The sequence below is a fragment of the Ochotona princeps genome, chromosome 1, assembly GCF_030435755.1.
Source record: "Ochotona princeps isolate mOchPri1 chromosome 1, mOchPri1.hap1, whole genome shotgun sequence".
NCBI lineage: Eukaryota > Metazoa > Chordata > Mammalia > Lagomorpha > Ochotonidae > Ochotona > Ochotona princeps.
Genome location: NC_080832.1, coordinates 54554629 through 54576323, shown reverse-complemented (window position 1 = coordinate 54576323; position 21695 = coordinate 54554629). Strand labels below are relative to the sequence as shown.

General features: G+C 41.7%; 1 protein-coding gene across 2 annotated transcripts in view; it reads right to left on the bottom strand.

Moving 5' to 3' along the window:
* PDSS2 (decaprenyl diphosphate synthase subunit 2) overlaps window positions 1-21695 on the bottom strand; it is a 275263-nt gene that overhangs the window by 77447 nt on the left and 176121 nt on the right. The window contains exon 4 of one of the 2 annotated variants that reach the window (XM_058660146.1): window positions 17151-17225. The exons of the other annotated variant lie outside the window; for it this stretch is intronic. Coding sequence (XP_058516129.1) covers window positions 17151-17225 — 75 coding nt within the window. The remainder of the gene's footprint in view (window positions 1-17150; window positions 17226-21695) is intronic. 2 annotated transcript variants of the gene reach the window in all.

The following is a 21695-nucleotide window of genomic DNA, read 5'->3' as shown; positions in this document are numbered from 1 at the left end:
TGCGCACTGAGACACCATACTGAAATGCCTGAGTCCAATTCCTGGCTCCTGTTCCCGATTCCAGCTTCATGCCACTGCAGGTACAGAAAGGTGGCAGGCGACAGCTCTGGTGGATTGATCCTTTCTACCCATGGGGGAGATACAGATGGAGGTTTTGGTTTCTAGCTTTGGTCTCAGCCTCGGCCCATTATGGGAGGAGTGAACTGGACATGGAAGCTCTGGTTGCCTGCCTGTGCCTCTTAAATGAACTCAATATACATAAATAAAATCAAGTTAACCAGATTTTCAAAAGAGCAAACTGATGGGATCAGTGCTGTGAACTAGAGGGTCAGACCCCTGCTGGCTGCATTGGAATATCATATGGGTGCTTCATGTCTCAGCTGCTCCACTTCCAATCCAGCTCCCTGCTTGTGGCCTGGGAAAGCAGTGGAAGATGACTCAGTTCTTAGGCCCTTGTACTCACATATGAGACACAGGGGAGGCACCCATATAGGATGATCACACCACAGGCAGAGGATGAGTCTGATATACCACCACCCTGGCTCCTAGTGGCCGACTGTTCGTAACTGATAGAACAAACAGCATGAAAATGATTACACAGAAAGAAAAGCATCAACCAAAATGGCATACCTGATGTTTATAGAACACTCCATGAATAACAGCAGAATACTGCCTTGAAGTGAGCATGAAACATTTACTAAGAGATCATACCTGAATGATAAAACAAGCCTCAATAAATTTAAAATATTTCAAATCATACAAAATGTTTCAGACCCTAAATCAGTAACAGAATCTTCAAACAAATAAAATCTGAAATAAAATAATTTATTAAACCATGAGTTAGAGAAACAAGAGAGGGGACCAGTACACTAGGCTAGCAGCTGAAGTTCTTGCCTTGCATGCGCTGAGATTTCACATGGGTGCTGGTTCTAATCTTAGCAGCTCCACTTCCCATCCAGCTTCCTACTTGTGGCCTAGCAAAGCAGTCATGGACAGCCCAAAGCCTTGGAACCCTGCACCCACATGAGAGACCCAGAAGAAGCTCTGGGTGTAGTGGCTTAGGTTGCTACTCAGGAGCTTATATCAGAGTGCTCCTTCCTGAGTCAGCTACTTCGCTTCCAGTGCAGCTCCTGGCTGCTGCCTATTCTCAGGCTAGCAGTTGTGGCTCAAGGACTTGCATCCCCTGTCACCTGCATGGGAGATCTAAACTGAGTTCTGGGCTCTGGGCTTTTGGCCTGGCCAGTTTCAGCTGTTACCTGCAGACAGAACATCTCCCCCTTTTTCTCTCTCTGCCTTTCCAACAAAATGAAGATAACTAACTAAACAAGAATCTTTGTAAACATTTGTGCTATGCCACTAAAATAACACATGGAGGGTAACTCATTGAACTAAATGTCATATATATACATACATATATATTTTTAAAGATTTTATTATTATTGGAAAGCCGGATATACAGAGAGGAGGAGAGACAGAGAGGAAGATCTTCCATCCGATGCTTCACTCCCCAAGCGAGCCGCAACGGGCCGGTACACGCCAATCCGATGCCGGGAACCAGGAACCTCTTCCGGGTCTCCCACACGGGTGCAGGGTCCCAAGGCTTTGGGCCGTCCTCCACTGCTTTCCCAGGCCACAAGCAGGGAGCTGGATGGGAAGTGGAGCTGCCGGGATTAGGACCGGCGCCCATATGGGATCCCGGGGCTTTCAAGGCGAGGACTTTAGCCGCTAGGCCATGCCGCCAGGCCCAAAATGTCATATATTTTTAAAAGTCACAAATTAATGATGATAACTTATAAAGACAGGAAAACCTAAACTTTTAATTGAGAAAACTAAAAAAAAAAAGGCAATAAAACTCAAGTGATTAGAAGGAAAGGAAATTCAGGGTGGGACACAATGTAATAAAGAGCAAACTAGGAAAAGTTACTAAAAGCAAAAGCGGGTCCTTTGAGATCAGTAACCTGTAGAAAAAGGAATAACAAGTTCATGCACTGTCAGGAATAAAGTTACACAATCACAAATATCGCAACAATGACCGTGAGAGCTGTGGTGTGAGAGCTGCGGTGCCGCAAGTTAAGCTGCTACTTTGGATACCTATATCCCACATCAGAGCACCTGGTTTGTGTCCTGGGTACTCTGCTTCTCATTCAGTTTCCTGCCAACGATTCGGGTGGGCAGCAAATATTGGCTCAGGTGTTTTGGTCCCCAGACACCCACATGGGACACCTAGATGGGGTTCCAGCCCAGCCCTGGCTGTTTTGTAATTTTGGGGATGTGAACCAATGGATGAAAAATAACCTCTCTCTGACTCTGTGTTGCTCTGTCCTTGAGGTAGATGGAAATACATAAGCATAAAAAAAAAAAAAGACAAAAACCATAATATTATGAAGTACTTTATGACAAATTCAACAACTTAAACATATTTTTAGCAAAACATAATCTATCAGAGCTCACTTAAGAAGAAACATATAATCCAAATAGCTTGATAACTACTGAAGTCATTGAATTTGTAATTAAGAAAAAATACTTTCCCATGAAGAAAAGCCTAGATGGCTTCCCTGGCGAATCTACCAAGTGTTTAAGGAGGAAATAACAATAATTCTATGCAAACAAATCCTTTCAGGAAACTGAAAAGGAGGAAAATATTTCTCAACTCATTTTGAGGCCAGCAGTACCTTCATAATCACCTGACCAAAGTTACTACAATGAACTCAAATCACAGACCGATACATGCCATTTCACATAGATGCAAACAGTAACAAAATTTTAAAATAAAAAAATTCATACTACATAATAAGAAGACAGGTCTAGCATGATGGCCTAGTGGCTAAAGTTCTTGCCTTGAACGAATCATATCCCACATATGTGCCGTTTCTAATCCCAGCAGCCTCGCTTCCCATCCAGCTCCCTGCTTGTGGCATTGGAAAGCAATTGAGGACGGCCCAAAACCTTGGGATCCAGCACCTGTGTGAGAGACCCGGAAGAGACTCTGGGCTCCTAGTTTCGGATCAGCTCAGCTCCAGCCGTTGTGGTTACTTGGGGAGTGAAATCAGCAGATGGAAGATATTCCTCTTTGTCTCTCCTCTTTCCTGTATATCTGACTTTGCAATAAAAATGAGGGGGGAAGGTAACTGCCAAGGAGGCCACAGGGAATTGGATGCCCTCGGAGGCCGAGTACTCTGAGGTCACCCACCCCCAACCGGAGCTTCTGCAGGGGATGGAAGAAGTCCAAACACTACCGCGCAGAAACCAACGTCATCGGAAAGACAACCAGAAGCTCTGAGCGGTCAGCAGACACAGAAGAACAATTAATGTCCTTCGGGACCAGGGAGGAGAGCTTTCTCTGGTCCGAGCCTGGCTCCACCTCTGGACCCCCGCCCTCCCTCGCAGTGACCATCGGGATCGCTTCGAAAACCCCTCACAGCAAACAATCATACAAACAACAACAACAACAACAACAAAAAAAAAAAACCCTAAAATAAATAGACAAACAACAGAAAGTAGAGCTTGAAATCTGACAGGAAAGAGCTGGCATGGATTGGCTCATGCCTTGCTGGGTGGGACACAAAGATTAGTCACTCCTCACCATGGTGTTGAGGATTTTCCTGCACACCCCCCCCCCAAAAAAAAAAAATGTTCTGCACATTAAATGTCGACAAATATCTTGTTAGAGTTACAAGCCAGTCTAGATTATCCCAAGATCTGCCAAGATCAACAAAATTATACTTCAACACAACAAATGGCTAAATACTAAAATGAAATAGATATGAGACAGCTGAATGGCACCCTATAGCCTTTTCAAGGTATATAGCAGCCGGTCCGGTCCTGTATATAAACTAAAATTGAGATGTCAATGAGCAAATCATAGGTTGTGGTTAGGACTTGTTTTTTGTTATTTTGTTCTTTTTTTTTTTTTTTAACATACTGGTTACTCAAAACTATGTCAATTCCATAATATTGCAAATTGCTGTTGATGTTATATTGGGACTCTTAATTGACTATGATGATATTATACCAGCTCTGACTTCGGACCAGAAATGGTCTCCCCAAGAAACCGTTCAACCCATCTGGACAATAAGTAGCTGGACTCCATGCTTAATATATGTTTGCAAGGAAAGAATCTTGATTGAATTTGAACTGTAATGCTGCATCAAGGTGGAGGAATCCACCAGGGGGGAGGGGAGGGGGAGGGGAGGGGGAGGGGGATTCCCAAAGCCTATGAAACTGTCACATAATGCTAAATATTAATTAAAACAAAATTAAAAAAAAAATGAGGGGGGAAGAAAGAGAGAGGGAGCGGGAGAGAGAGATCTTTCATCTGTTGGTTCACTCTCCAAATGGCTGTAACATCCAGAGCTGAGCTGACCCAAAGCCAGGTGCTTCTTCAGGTCTGGTCCATTAAGACAGGGACCCAAGAATTGAGCCATCCTGCGTTGCTTTCCCAGGCCACAAGTAGGGAGATGGATCAGAAGTGGAACAGCTGGGATTCGAGACAGCACCCATATAGTATGCTGGTGCCATAGGTGAAAGCTTGGCCTACTACACTAAGGTGATAGCCCCCAGGAACTTCTTTACTAATCAAGAGCCTCCAGAAAGAATTCCACTCTCGATTCAGCTTTCTGCTAACGCATCCTACACTAACATTATACTTATTGGTGAAATACTATTTTCTCTCTAATAGCAGGAAAGAGAAAAAGAGTCCTCCCTCATTCCTTCAACACTATACTTTATGGTTTAGTTGCTGTGTCTCAGATTTGATTTTTCAATATTATATACACACAAGTGTAGCCTTATAGTGTTGTCACAACCAGAAAGATATGCAGAAGTGAAACAAGTTTATGTTTCTCCCAATATTACCTGGTGCAATAAGAGAAGAAAATATCATTCATAGTATCACAAATGAAAGATTAGAGATAAATCATTGGAAAAAAAATATATGAGACCTAGATGTTGAAGACTACAGATACCTGGTGTAATAAGAGAAGAAAATATCATTCATAGTATCACAAATGAAAGATTACAGATAAATCACTGGAAAAAAATATATGAGACCTATATGTTGAAGACTACAGATACTGGCTAAATTAATAAATTCATAATTCATCAATAAATGAAGGATTTTGTACTCATGGTTCAGAAGATTTAATATTAAGATATTGATTCTCTCTCTAAAATGAATCTATGGAGAAAATGAAATCCCTATCAAAATCCTGGAAGACTTCATCGTAGAAACTGTCAAGCTGATTCTGAAGTTCACATGGAAACAAAAAGGACCCAGAAGGGTTGAAACAACTTAGTAAATGAATAGCAAAGTTAGCAAGAAAGACATTTAACCTAACTTTGAAGCTGATAAAAAAGTTACAGAAGCCAAGACAGTGATATAAATATGGACAGACAGATTAAAAAAAATGGAAGAAAGAAATGGCACACATGATTTTTGATCAAGTATAAAGGGAAAGCACAGTCTTTGTGGCAAACACTGCTGGGATAACTGATTATCCATATACACAAGAATGAACTTCAAACCATATTCCCACTGTGCAAAAGTCAACTCAGAACTGGTCATGGATACAAATGTAAATATTTTTCATCATAGCTATCAAAATTCATTTTTTGTTACCTTTTGTTTGGGTTTTCATCTTTTCATTGTCATAATGTTCAATTAGTTTTCAACAGATTTAATATGGTCTGTAGATGAAATCCTATGAATATGATATTAACTCCCTTCCTCCTTTCTTTTCTCTTTTACCAGTTTTTGAGATAACCTATTTTAAACTTACAGTAAAACAAATCAATACCATTTCACTAAGTAAGAGATTTAACAAGTAAAAAGCAAAAAGGCTCTAGTTCAGAGGGAATATCGACAATGGCCATAAACAATAACTGAGAAAAACAGCCATTTCTTCCAAGTACAACAAATTTAAAGTAATCACAGATCATTAAACCAATATAGCATAACATTTTGAAAACTCTGAAGCCTCTAAAACCATGTGGAAAATTGTTTATGATCTTGGATTAGGCAAATATTTCTTAGATTATAATACTAAAAGCAAAATGCACAGAATATCAAAATAATGAAATAGACTTCATTAAAATGAAGAAGGGGGCTGGCACTCTGGTGCAGTTGGTTAAGCTGCTGTTTATGATGCCGGTACCCATATGACTGCTGGTTCAAGTCCCAGCGGCTCCTAGAAAGGTAGCAGAAGACATCCCAAAGACTTGGGTCTTGAATTCCAGGCTCCCAGCTTCGGTCTGCCCAGCTTCAGCCTGGTATGGCTATTTGGAGAATGAACCAGTAGATGCAAGATAGATCTCTCTCTCTCTCTCTCTTAACTACCTTTCAAATAAATAAATAAACAAATTTTAAAAGACAAGCATAAAATTAAGAACTCTCAGGACAGGTACGGTGGCATACATGCTAATCCTCTGTCTGCAGCACCAACATCCCACATGGGCATTGGTTAGTGTCCTAGCTCCTTACTTATCTCCTGGGAAAGCAGTAGAGGATGGCCTAATTCCCAGACCCTTTCACTCACATGGGAGACCCAGAGAAAACTCCTGTCCTCTGGCTTCAGATAGGCTCACCTCAGCTGCTTGGTGGTCATTTGTGTAGTGAACCAATGAGTGCAAGATTCCCTGTGTTTCTCTCTCTGTAAAACTGCCTTTCAAACAAAAATAAACCTCTCTCTCTTTAAAAGCAAAATAAAACTTTATAACTCAGCAATAAATTACCAAACAACTCAGTTAAAATGGGCGAAGTGTTTGAATAACTACTTCACATCTAAGATGTATAAACAGCAAAAAACACCCCCCTACACACAACAAGGTACTCAAGAAACACAAATTAACAACACAGATATAATTATGAAAATGCCTAACAATCAAAAGGCTGATCAAGTTATGTTTCAACAAAGATATGGAGCAAATGGAGCTTTTATGTACTGCTGATGGAAATGTTAAATGGTTAATAGTAAACACATACTCATCATATGGCCTAGTAAGACAACTTCTACTATTACTCAAAAGAAAATAAATAAAAACACATGACTAACTCTAAGTATTTATACAATAGAAATGAAAGAATATATGTTTTGCCAGGGTCAGAACCATCTAGCCCAGAAAATCATTTGGCCTGGTCCTACCAAGACAACCACAGGAAGGACTCAAAGTTAAAAACAAATAAAAAATTCTGTAACAAACATTCTCTTTTCTTTTTTAAGATTTATTTTTACTGGGAAGTCAGACATATAGAGAGGAGGAGACAGAGAGGAAGATCTTCTGTCCACTGATTCACTCCCTAAGCGGCTGCAACAGCTGAAGCTGAGCCAATCCGAAGTCAGGAATCTGGAGCCTCTTCCGGGTCTTCCGCACGGGTGCAGGGTCCCAAGGCTTTGGGTCATCCTCAACTTCTTTCCCAGGCCACAAGCAGGGAGCTGGATGGGAAGCGGGGCTGCTGGGATATGAACCAGCGCCCATATGGGATCCTGGACTAGGCTACTACACCACACCCAGCAAGCGCTTTCTTAAAAAATGATTAATTTTCAAAATCAGAGTTAGAGACAAAGGGAGATGGTAGGGAGAAAGAATGAATGAATCAATCTCCCATCTGCTGGCTCACTTTCCAGATGACCACAAGGGCCAGTACTAGGTCAGCCTGAAGCCAGGAGGAAGCAGTAGATCCAACTGGGTCTCCCATATGGGTGGCAAGGGCCCAAGCACTTGGCTGTCTTCTGCTGCTTTTCCCAGTCCATTAGCAAGGGGCTGGATCAGAAGTGGGGCAGCCAGAACACAAACAAGTACCCATGTGGGCTGCAGACATTGTAGCTCTAGGCTTTATCTGCCACGCCACAATGCTGACCCATGGGCTATCTTTCAAGTTGATAATTCTGTATGGCCTATGAATATTATAAATATCCAAATGGAGCTTGGCATAAAAAGAGTTTCCTACCCTGAAGGATATCAATATGAACCGTCCATAGGAGCGTCACTTGAAATACCCCAAATATTCATCAAAAGATGAATAGATACAACAGACTATGATGTATCTTTATTGAAATGTATTAATTAGCAGAAAAGAGAAATGAATTCTTTTTTTTTTTTTTTAAGATTTATTTTATTTTTATTACAAAGTCAGATATACTGAGAGGAGGAGAGACAGAGAGGAAGTGGAGCTGCCGGGATCAGAACCAGCGGCCATATGGGATCAAGGCGAGGACCCCAGCCACTAGGCCACACCGCAAGCCCGAGAAATGAATTCTTGATATATACAATCTGAATGTGCCATAAAACAATTATGTAGGGCTGGCATATCCCATACAGGTACTTGTTTGAGTTCCAGTTGCCTCACTTACATAATTAGCTTCCTGCTACTATGCTTGACAAAGCAGCAGAAAATGGTCCGCACCCTTGAGTCCATGAATTCACAAGGGAGACACTGTTGAAGTTCAGGATCCTAGCTTTGGGTTGGCCCAACTCTGGTCATTGCAGCCATTTTGGCAGTGAACCAACAGAAAAAAGATTCTGTCTCTCTCTCTCTCTCTGTAATCCTGCCTTTCAAAAAAAAAAAAAAATACATCATTAAAATAACTATGCTAAGTCCAAGAGACTGGTCAAACACTTCATATTCCCTGGTTCCATTTCTAACAAATTCTATACAGTGTAAACCAATCCAGAGTGACAGCTGAGTCCCTGAGGATCATGGCAGGGGAGGGGTGTGAGGGGGAGGGATTACAAAGGATCACTAAAGAGGCATGAGAAAACAGCTGAAGGAAATGTTTATTATCATGGTTGTGAGGATGGTTTCACTGGTACATATGTGGATCCAAACATATCAGATGGAGCATGTTCAATATATGCTATTTACAACACGTTAATAAGTCTCCAAAATGATAAGAAAAATCCTCTATTCTAACCATCCCAGGCCTTGCTACATCCTTAGCAAGCCATTTTGTGCTACTACTGATAAGTTAAGCACTATACTGGTATTTGGGGAATTCAACGGCAAAAGCAAAATCACTCCTGACATATAACTTATGTCCCTGTACAAAAAGACTGAAAATAAGAAAAAAGCAGCAGATTGTGGTAAGTGTGATTGAGACAAAGAGAACTGGGCAGAATGGCTACATGGGACTGCGGGGAGAGGAGTGGTGTCTCTGAGAAGATAGTAGCAGGGCGGAGTTCTGACCGTCGAGAACAGGTGAGCGATGTCAAAGTGGGAGAAGGATGTCCCTGGTCTGGGTCACTATTTTGGATTCCCAATTGTTTTCATTTCCCTGCAGTCTCCTTCTGCAAAAGACCATTGTGAGTGAACTTGCCCCAAAGCTCATCTCATTATACAATTCCTTTGCTCAAAAACCTTCACTCTTTCTCTAATTCCAAAGAGGACTTAGGGTATTAGTAGTTCACTCTGGCATTGCACATCGTCCACCATGTGTCATAAACCCACTTTTGCAGTGGTTCCTTTATTCTGACATGAAAGAAGCCCTGACCTTAAATAGGCTTCCCTTCCTTTCATCACGCTGTTGCCTCGGTATGCAATGCCAACCTTCTCTATCTAGAGACGTCCTTGCTTCCTTTAATGTCTGTCTCAAATATCACATTCTCCTTGATGTCTCCTCTGATTTCCCCCACCAGATATGACTTTTAGTTCACATTTCCCGACTGTCATTTTTCTCAATGGGCAAAACTCATCTGGCTAATCTTTTTATAAATTTTGATGGTGGCATGGGGGCTTTGCAGGTAGGGGATGAGCCATAACTTTCTGCCTGAGTTATCTTTTTTCTGTATTTTACTTCAAAAGCTGCCTGAGAACCAAAGGATAAGACACATCAACGGATACACATTACCTTGTCTCACAAAAACACAGTGATATTCATTATAATCTCCTGAACAATCCACCATTACTGAAAAGTATAAACTGTGCATAAAAAAAAAAAGACTGGATTTTTAGTTTCAGGAACTGCTATTTCCTAAGAGAACTAGATCCTCTTCAGAAAGCCTCTGACCTTCTGAGTTGGGGTCCAGTCAGTGTGGGCAGCACTTGTGAACACGGGGAAGTGGTGTGTTGTTTCCAATCTCCACACTGGAATGAGCCAGAGACCTTCTTTTGCCCAGGACCTGGACTAGACACTGAAGGAGGAAACAGAAGTGGATCAAGATTATACAGAATCACGGGGCAGGTGTGCAGGGGTCCATAAGACACCCCCCCACAAGGGGGTCTACCCTGCATCAGATGATTTATTGGGATAACATGTGTTACCACAGAAGAGTCAAACTCACAGCTATGATCTTAAGAAAACCACATGAAAACAAACAGGGCAATATCTACAGAGGGAAAAACTCCAAAACAATGAGGGCTGGAGGAAACAAGGTGTACATCTCCAAGAGTCCTCTAGTTGTGGAGTCACATAGCACGTGCTAGACTCCTCCAATCATGAGCTGCGATGACATGCATGAAATACTGCCCACCAGGAAAATTCACTGGACATGCTCAGGGTTTTTGGTGCTGTTGGCCATGCAGGCACACTCTACCCAGTGTTTCCAAATTCAGGACTCCCAAAAGGAAATCCGGTGTTCAGCATAAACCACACAGTTTGCAGAAACAGTGGAGGCACTGGGAGTCATTCTTCTTAGCTGGAGAAAGGTGGGAATGCTTCTCACACACAGCATCCCAGTCGCCAAACAAGGGCGAACCTTCCAAACAAGCCTTCCCAAGGACGGTAAAGTGCACAGAGGTGTACTGATAGCAAGCTCACTGTTTAATTCAAGAAACTCACTTTCAGGATTAAAAAAAAAAACCAATATGAAACTCAACAAAACAGAAGTATGAAATAGAGCAAAGTTATATGCATTAACATGTTATCACCATGTGGTTTATTTATTTACTGCTAAAATTTTATTGATTTATTTAATTGATTTAAAAGGCAAAGTTAGAGTATGAGAGACTGGTTTCCACCTGCTAGTTTACTCCCTTTGGCCAGCTTCTACTGCCTTCTCAGTCATAGGAGCAGAGAGCTGAGTGGGAAATAAAGGAGCTGGGACTTGAACTGGTGCCCATATGGGAAGCTGGCATTTCAGGTTGGCTTAATCTGTTACACCACAATGTCAGCCCCATTATTCAGCTTAAATGAGTAAAACACTGAACACAGTAAGTGTCTAAAAATTGTAAAGTGGTGGCTGGCATTGTGGAGATGAAGGTCAAAAGGCTACCCGTGTCACAGGCATCTCTTATTGAAGTGATGGTTTAAATTTCAGTTGCTCCAACTTCCTGCTAATGCACCTGGGAAAAGCTGAGGATAAGCCAAGTGCTGAGGCCCCTGTATCCATGAAGGTACCCTGGATGGAATTCCTGGCTGGCCTTCAGCCTGGCCCAGCCCTGGCTGTTGTGGTCATTGCAGAGTGAACCAACAGATAGAAGATCTCTTTCCATCTTCCTCTTTGTCACTCTGCTTTTCCAAATAACTACAAAAATATTTTTGTAAAATTCGGATGTTTTAGTAAACTATAGCACAGCAAATACGAAGAAATATTAAGCAGCCATTAAAATGATCTTTTGATGACTTTTAATGACAATAAATTAAGATCAAAATGTTATCCATATCAGAGGGTGGGAGGCTGGGTGGGGCTTCTCCCTTTATCTCCCCATTTACCCCAGACACAGAAAAAAAAAAGCAATAATGTGGAAACAATGGTCTTACCCACTTTCCTGTAGCCCTTGACCCTTTGTGCCCCAATTAACTATGTAAAGATTGTCAAAAATAGGGTGTCTCTCTCTCTCCCTCCTCTTTCTTTTTTTTTTTTTGCTTTATTTATTTTTATTTTTTTAATATATATATTTTATTATACTATTTATGTATCTGAGGTGAAGGGGGATATTGAGGGAGAAGCCCCACCCAGTTTCCCACCCGCCCAAAGTCCCGGATGTGGGGCATGCTCTGAGATACTTGCTCAAGTGGTTTTAATAGTTCTCTAGTTATGGATCGCTGCCAGTCTCACCACTCCCAGCTCGATGAGGTCACTGAAGAATCCACTGATTGATACAGTCCATCATAGAGTCTTCATCTGCCCAGTATTTCGCCGCCCAACATTTAGCTGAGGTGGTTGGTTGATTTGTTCTGTCCTCTGTCCTCTCCTGGCTAGGGTTCTGAGTCCAGCAGTCCGATTGGGGAGATCCCCAAAGAAACTTTGAGGTATTCCCAGATCAGATTCCCGTATGTTCCAGCAAGCACCGGGCCCGGCACAGTCCATCACCACGATCAGCTGGTGGTTGCAGTTGCTGGGTTGGTTCTGCTCTCAGTCCCGACTTGCACTGGAACCAAGGGTGTTGCAGTCCAGCCTGGTTCTGCCCAGCACATACTCGACCCTTTCATCAACCAGTGGGGGCTGCAGCCCAGTCGGGGTGACCCACAATAACCCCCACCAGGCCCACCCCCCACCCTGGCCTGCCAGTATGCATAGCAGACTAGTCCAGTCTGTCCCGCTTCCCATTTGGCTCCCATACCTGTCAATGGGCATTGAAGCTTAGTTCCCTCCAACCAACTCAACTATCCAGCCCTCATGGATGTTGCTGACTGCCTCTCTGTCTAGCCACCCCAGCCCCCGTCCTAGTTTTCATGCCCTCCTGCGGAAGTAGTGACCCAAGAGGGGGGAACCCACCATTTCCCTCCCGGGTCTCTCTCAGTCCCAGTTTATGCACTCTTTGGGTGGTTCTGTGGTTTGACTTGACAGAATTAAACCCCAGTGCCAGCTTCTGCCAGCTGTCTGCGGCTAAGCCCAAACAACCTTCACCCACTCCAAGTTATGCTAGAACCGGTAGGAATAATCAGCCCAGCCTGGCTTTTCCCTGATCTAGTCCACATCTCCCTCCTCTTTCAAGAGGCACCCCACCTCCCGGCTTTCTCTCCAGAGGTGCTTCCTCTTCCTCTCCCTTCCCTGCTCACCTGGTCCCTTTGCAAATAAACTTTTGTTTGCAACAGCAAAAAAAAAAAAAAAAGATTGTCAAAAATAAAGAAAAAAATATGCTAAAAAATGCTATGTACAACTGGGAGCAGCACCCTTCCTCTTCTCCCCACATCCCACCCTGCCCCCCAGACGGAAGACATGGGAAGAAAAGGAAATTGGAAGCATTTGACCTACCATCTTCCCTCATGCCTGGACCCTCCCCACCTAATCAGTGGTCCTCAAGGGTGTGCATCCTTGTCAATTATGCAAACAACATCAAAAATAAAATTAAAAAAAAAAGAAAAAATATGCATAGCAATAGCTCAGAAAACAGGAGAACTGCACAATGAAATCTAGAAAGAAATATGTCAAAATGTAATTATGATTCATTTCTGGGGGATGGCTATACAAAACTTCCAATTTTCCTCTTGATCTTTTTCTGTTTTCACTTTTCACTTAATGAGCATACATGGGTTTTTCTAACATAAAAATAAGTTATAATAATAATTATGCTAAAATGTTTTTAGGTACTTAAAATTCTATGAACACAAAGTCACTGTAATTGCTAAATATCCTATTTTAACAAAATTGAGTATGATATAAGGCAAGGCTTAAGGAGGGAACACTTAGAATGGCAAGTAACCAATTACAAATCAATTTGTAAAAATTCACATACGTTAAAAAATTGGGTAACATGAAAGGGCAGGCAGAAGGGAATTTTTTTAAATACTAAAGAAAGCACATGACTAATTGCTGTAAAGAATGGTTTACAAACTAGCAAATGCAAAAATACCAGTATTTTCCAATGTAGGAAACAAAGGATAGATTTCCTAAATTAACTTCATAGGCTTTCAGGAGCAGAATCTGCCTTCAGTCTGTTACATATTAGTAACATAAGTTACACGGCTCTAAGAATTAGGTAATGATTCCACAAGTGCCTTTGGAGAAGGTGATTTCCAACCTATCCGATTCCAACTCTCCTGCTTGCTTTAATAGCATCTACTCTGGTCACACAGATGCCACTCCACAAAAAGGCGCTTTCCTGCAGCCCCGATTCTCCATCACTGCATTAAGCTGCCATATAGAAAACAGACCACTATTGTATCCCCTTATCCCTAGAGGAATGAAATGGTTTGCAGCTTACTTGAAATTACAAAGTAATTCTTTTGTGAGCTGGACTGGCCCAAGGCTACCGAGGTTGGGTTGTGCAACAGAGATGACCGGGAGGGTCTGACTTCCCATGTGACCTCCACTTGCGGCTCCTTCCCAATCATGCCAGAACATGAAAACCTGGAAGGCACTCCATGCCGAGGTAGAGCTCTCCCTGCCTCTCCAGGGATCTCTGAAAAGGCACTGTTATGGCAAGCACCCTGGGGGGAGGAACACACACACACACACACACACACACACACACACACACGCACACGCCCTTTTCTGAGTAGGAAGGTAAATGTGCTTAAGCTAAATTGAAGCAGGGATGTAAGTGGAGGCAGTGAGAAGTACTCCTGCTGCTCCCGTCCAATTCTCCATTTTCGTTGCCATCATTTAATTAAAACAGCTCTTTACATGGTCTGGTTAGTATTCAAAAATCTAACTGCTCAAAAGGGAGCTAAGCACCCTAAGCTGTTTGGGGAGGTGGGAGAGAAGCAGCACAGATGAATGAAGCATTGCTGCAGATTCTTCTGAGTAAAACTGACTAGCCAGTGAGAGTCAGTGACCGGAGCTTGCTAAGTGCACTGACCAAGTATGAGCCACAGTCCTTCAGAGACTAGGTTGCTGCTGCTTTTCCATTCCCCAGGAAGAAACAGATCATACGAGAAAAAGCAGAGGACATGGAGTGAAGAGTCCTGGGTTCGGAACAAGGCACTGTTAGTGTTCTGACACTGTGTTTCCATGCCACTTGTCGTCTTGGTATTCCAGGCTTTTCCTATGTGAAACGGAATGTCAACACAGGACACCCAGGAGACTGCAAAGAAAGCACAAGCCAGCTGTCCCATGCTCACCAAGCATTTATGATGGTTGTACCTATTACCTGACAAAGGTTCACGTATTTGTTAATGAACTAAGCTAACTGTAGTAGACAAATGGTAAAAGTAAATTAAGGATCCTAAAATCAACTACCGTAACTTTCACTTAAAGAACAGATATTTTGGGCCCAGCGGTGTGGCCGAGCGGCTAAAGTCCTCGCCTTGAACACGCTGGGATCCCATATGGGTGCCGGTTCATATCCCAGCAGCTCCATTTCCCATCCAGCTCTCTGCTTGTGACCTGGGAAAGCAGTCGAGGACGGCCCAAGGCTTTGGGACCCTGCACCCATGTAGGAGACCTGGAAGAGGTTCCTGGTTCCCGGCTTCGCATCGGCGCAGCACCAGCAATTGCGGCTCACTTGGGGAGTGAAACACCGGACGGAAGACCTTCCTCTCTGCCTCTCCTCCTCTCTGTATATCTGACTTTGCAATAAAAATAAAGAAATCTTAAAAAAAAGAACAGATATTTCACTGAAAAATATTGATATCTTATATGGAAGTAAGGTGAGCCCAGGAATGCCCCAGGAAAAAACAATGATCCTCCAGTGAGAACAGGTCGCTGTCATTATATAGTGGCAGATAGATGCCAGTAAGATACAGGGCAATGGGTGCAGAGACAGAGAACCTGGGTTCCCAAGCTCAGATCTCAGCTAACAGATTATGTGACCTTAGGGAAATCACTTCATCTTTCCCCAAACCTCAATTTTCACATCCACAAAATGGGAACAGTGGGATACCTACCTTTCATGATCTCCATGAAGATTAAATGAAGAAGCCCAAGTATATCACTCACTACAGTGCTAACTGTTTACCCACCACCATCTTCAGAATCCTATACATAAGGTAACATGGTATGGTAGAAATACGATGGTAATTCAAAATATTATGAAAAATGGAATTAAAAGATAAGTTTATACTTTGGTGCAAAATTTTCTGAAATCCCTAAATACATAGGAACTTCCAAAAAGTTCATGGAAACATATATCATGAGAATGCTATATATGGATTTCAAATTGTTTTGCACTAAAATAACCTTTCAAATTCCATTTTTCTATGAACTTTCTGAAGTGTCATGTGGACCAGAAGTCACCCATTTTACTATCTGATAGTAACACTCAGCCTTAGCAGTACATAATGTGTGCTGATGAAAAGTACTTCCCTGTGGCTATACATCGAGGACCCCTATACCAATCTGCATGCCAATCTGCTCCCTAGGTAAGCGTAGAGGTGCCTGTCAGGAACTGTGGTACCCTGAACCACACAGTTCAGTGGGTGTTAAGGGGCAATTCTTCGTGGTTCCCTAAGCATGTTCTGAAGCATCCAGAGTCTCTGGGTTTTACTGGACATTTTCACATTTCTTATCTAAGTTGCTTATGCACTGTGTGTTCACATCTAGTATGATTTGTCTGTTTTCAAGTGGAAATGGTATAGCTTAAGCTATGTATAAGTGCATATTTTTCCCTAATTTTCGGTGGGTGAAATCCTCCTAATACAGAAGTCAGAGAAGTTCAAATAATGAAGACTGAGATAGAAATCCCTTATAACAGCATATACCATGTTAAATGACGGTGCTGGTCAATGAAGCAACCGCTTCACTTCTAATATCCTACAGAAATGAGATAACCGCATAAAGGAAATAAAACCTAACCTTTCTTGAGATGTCCTGTTAAATGAGTCAAAAAAGCCTAATCCTAGACCTATAAAATTAATCAAAACAATCCAACTGTGCAACCAGCTTAACTTCTTATCGGAAAGAATCTAATAATGCAGTACATTCTGGATCTTGGACATTCTGCCTCCATCTCTCCAACAGTCATCTTCTTGAAATTACGGTTCACACATCCGGGACAGGGAAGGCCCTGTTCCTCCTGGGAAAGGCTGGGCCTGGCACAAGTTGTCCCTTTAGCGTTCCTGACAGTTTTGCCTCTGGAGTCCTGGCGTCTCCCAGGCTGCTGCCCATGAAACAGAATGTGGATCCAGCATGAGGATAAGAGGTTGTTTTAATTGGCTAAATCTGCTATGTACTAAGCGTATGGCCATGAATTTGTAGCCAAAACACTCATCTCAAAAAAAAAAAAGTCATGTACAATTTAAACACAAAACAGGAATGATATTTTCACACAATATTCAAATTTTACCATGAAAGTTTCTAACCTGATATTTTACAATGACTCCAAAATTCTTTACCTTTGCTGAAGTTGAATTTTCATGGTATACTCCTTGTACCAAGTCCATAAGAGCACTTGCTATTAGTTCCACAACCTAAACATGGTGGGGGGAGAGGAGAAAATAAATTTAAAATTCATCTATTTTAATCTGAGAATGCACAGAAGGCTTGGTTACAGGTCAGGATTTGTGCTGCTAGAAAGGAAAAAAAAAAGGATTTATATGCAAAATTCCTGGCAAATGGCTATGCCCACCTGGATATTTAAGCTGTGATCCAATTTTTAAAAATCATAACTTAAGGGGCCCGGCAGTGTGGCCTAGTGGCTAAAGTCCTCACCCTGAACGCGCTGGAATCCCATATGGGTGCCGGTTCTAATCCCGGCAGCTCTACTTCCCATCCAGCTCCCTGTTTGTGGCCTGGGCAGGCAGTGGAGGAAGGCCCAAAGCCTTGGGACCCTGCACCTGCGTGTGGGAGACCTGGAGGAGGTTCCTGGCTCCTGGCTTTGGATGGACGCAGCACCGGCTGTAGCGCTCACTTGGGGAGTGAATCATTAGATGGAAGATCTTCCTCTCTGTCTCTCCTCCTCTCTGTATATTTGACTTTCCAATAAAAATAAATAAATCTTTAAAAAAATCATAACTTAAGTTAAAAAAAATCATGTAAGAATGCCATTTAGCTCATACACATGAAAATCCTGTAACAACCACTTCAAACATGGCTTAAGTTTCAGATAAATAATGAAACCTTAATTTATTTTCTGCATGTCTATTTCAATCAGGTGCATTCTTTTTCAGTTTTCCCATTCTGGGAGTCATTATCATGCTAATTTTCATAGTTAGATACAGAAAGAAAAGCAAAAGCAAGAGAACAGTTAAGCTTTCAAATATGTTCATTCTGTTATAGTTAAATGCACTGCAGATATATTTGGTGTAGGGCCCCTGGGTCAAATGTACCATAAACACTGAACATTTTTACAGAACCACAATACTGAAACTGTATTCATCAAACCTGTATTACATTCAAAGCTCAGGCTATTAAAAAAAATCAAGCAAAATCAAAAGCTTTGAACTTGTTCCAGAATGTAAAACAAGCAGAAAACAGTAAATGGTCTCTTTGGAACTACTGTACAATTTAGAGTTGTTTGCATAAAGCATATTAATTCAAGAGGATAAAAAGGTGGTATTTATGATAATGTTCAACACATCCATTTCAAATAAAAATTCCTCAAGGCAACCCCATCCGCTTCTTACGAAGCCTTAACATCTTGTATATTTTGCTTCCTATGTTATGCAGCCCCCTATCTGATTTCCACTCTTTGCGTTCTAAAATGCAGCTCTGTCTTGATTGAATTAAAGGATTTGGTTTCAGCTTTTATCATTCTTGTAATTGAAGACATTAAGCCCAAGGATACAGACCCAAACAACAAGATACTTCAATCTCAGGTACCCTGTATTTCACAAACATTTTTCAGAGGCAAATTGCATTAATTTGTTAGAAAGATTTGTTTTAAAATTTTAACACATGAGCATTTATCTCATAACACAAAGGGCTGCTCAGAGGGAACTTTTGCTGATTAAAGGCATATTCTTTTTCTAGCTCTGTAGATGGGTTAATTTGTAAGAACTATACAGCCATTTTTTTTAACCACATTGTCCTTTAGGTAACCAAATACTTAAAAAAATATTGTAGCAATATGAGCTGCAGAGGAACTGGAAGGACAATGATCCTACAGTATAACCAGATGTGTTGAGCTATTTAAGTGGGGAAAAGAGGAAAATGAATGGATTTTTCTCCCCCTGAGGTATCAGATAAGTCCTATTCCCAAATCCAGGAGGATTGAGTATCACCAATAGGTGTATGAAAGACTGTAACTAAATGCACAGCATCAGATTGGATTACAGTTTATACAAGCAACATCCCAAGATCCCCTTGACGGCTGGACACATAATACAGATCAATCATTCATTGAAAAATGCTAGGGTTTTAAAACAGTTTGAGCTCTGGGACCAGCAGCCTTAATGTAATGTGCAGAAGGATTTACAAAGAAAAGTCTGACACTAAATGTCAAAACGAAGGTATGAACTTTTAACAGTGGATTTGTCTCTGGATAACTAGTGTGTTCCTTCACTTGCTGAAATTTCAAAGAGGCAGAAGCAACAATAACATCCTGTTCGCATCTTCTTAACATAGTAAACATAGGCATATCTGTAGTTACAAATTCACAATTTGTAAATGACTTGTATTTACAAATGGTCAAGCTTAACTAAATGTACCTTAGCAACCAAGAATAACCATTAAAGAAAAAGCTTAGGACTTCTTTAAGTGAATAAGTCAAAAGTTATGAGAAAAGCAGGAATAACTTAGGGAGGTTGAAGATGTCCCAGGCTAGTGATTTGCCTAGTGCTTATATAAATTCCTTTCTGTTTCCTGAAATGTATAAAAATCATACCAAGGATGAACTGGTGCTGTGTGTGAAGTAGCTGACTGCAATGCCAACTTCCTATTTAAGCACCAGTTTCATTACTGGCGGATCTGCTTGTGATCTACCTGGGGAGGCAGCACAGAACGGGCCATGTCCTTGAGCTCCTGCCCCTAAATGGGAGACCCAAATGGAATTCTAGATTCCTGGCTTTGGCCTATTCAGCCCTGGCTATTGTAGTCGTTTGGGGTGTGAACTAGCAGATGGAAGATCTCTCTGCCTTTCTAAATCAGCCTTTCAAATAAATCAATAAACCTTTTAAAAATTAGGAAAAATGTTACCTTGGAGTAACACATTAATTTTTACATCATGTTTATTTATTTACTTTTCTTAACTTGAAACACAAGAGTAGAAGATTCTGAAAAACCCTAAAGACCAAAGGGTCTCCCCTATGGGCAGCAGCAGTTGGGATAGTTCTGTCTAAAATCTGCAGGAAGCTGGACTGTGAGTGGAATGCCTAGGACTCAAACCAGGCACTCAGACTTGGGATACCAACATTCAAAGTGGATGTTTAGCCCACTATGCCAGAACATTAATTTTTTTGAATCAGCAATCTCAAAGAAATATGTTAACTGCTTCTTTGTCTTTTGGCAAGGGTCGCTATAATTTAATGAATGTTTTAAACCCAAAGACTAAGATGATATATCCTCACAAAAGATGTATGATAACTAAGCATTGACCTATAATAAATTCTCATCATAAAAGACAGAAATTGAGAGAAGTACAGGGGTGGTAAGAGACAAATAAGGGGGTCCAGCGGTGTGGCCTAGCAGTTAAAGTCCTCGCCTTGAACGCCCCGGGATCTCATAATAATTCATGTTCTGGATGCTCCACTTCCCAGCCACCTCCCTGCTTGTGGCCTGGGAAAGCAGTCAAGGACAGCCCAAAGCCTTGGGACTCTGCACCCGTGTGGGAGACCTGGAAGAAGTTCCTGGCTCCTGGCTTTGGATCGGCATAGCATCGGCCGTTGCGGCTCACTTGGGGAGTGAATCATTGGACGGAAGATCTTTCTCACTGTCTCTCCTCCTCTCTGTATATCTGACTTTCCAATAAAAATAAAATTAAAAAAGAGACAAATAAGAATCAGAAAAAAAAATTCCCTCATTGCTACACATAAAGGTTTGCAACATAATCTTGAGTGACAAACAGCTGGTTACAAAACAGACCAGTAGGACAGGTGTTTAAAAACAAAATGAAGAGCTATGGGCTTACATAACACAGAGAAAACAGTCTGAAAAACAACATAATGATAATGGTAACAAACAAGAGTTTCTGGATGATTTTTAATTTAAAATATTTTACTTTTCCAGTCTGATGCAGCAGACTAGCAGCTAAAGTCCTTGCCTTGCACGTACCAGAACCCCACATGGATGCCGGTGCATAACCCAGAGGCCCAACTTCCCATCTAGCTCCCTGTTGTGGCCTAGGAAAGCAGCTGAGGACAGCCCAAGGCCTTGGGACCCTGTACCTACGTGGGAGACTGGGAAGAAGCTCCTGGCTCCTGACTTTGAATCGGCTCAGCTCTGGCTGATGCAGCCGCTTGGAGAGTCAATCAACGGATGGAAGATCTTCCTCTCTGTCTCTCCTCCTCTCTGTATATTTGACTTTCCAATAAAAATAAAATAAATATTTTAAAAATATATTTTAGTTGTCCACATTTCTGAACTTTAAATTTATAACTGCTAAATTAAAAAATCTACAATTGCTAAGATATACAATGTATAATGCTTTATCTTTCTTTTTATTGTATTGCTTTTATAATCAGATGAAATAAACTCAACTCCTGAGTGGCAAGAAAGGGAGGGAACAGACCCTGTTTTTAGTCTCAGAGTTTCTTCAAGCTAACTTCTGCCTGCCTTGATTTACAGAGTGTATCCGTCAGTAGCACCTGGACAAGAAGTCAAATCAGTAAGGGGTGGGAAGTGGTCTGGGTAGACAGATTGTGGCTTTCTCCATACGCGCAATCCTGGAGTGCTGTCAGTCAACACTTGATAGATGGACTAAACAGGGTTGCAGACCCATCACTAGCACACCAAATCACTTTGGTTTGAGCAAAGGAGTGTCTATCCTTAACAGTAAAACACAA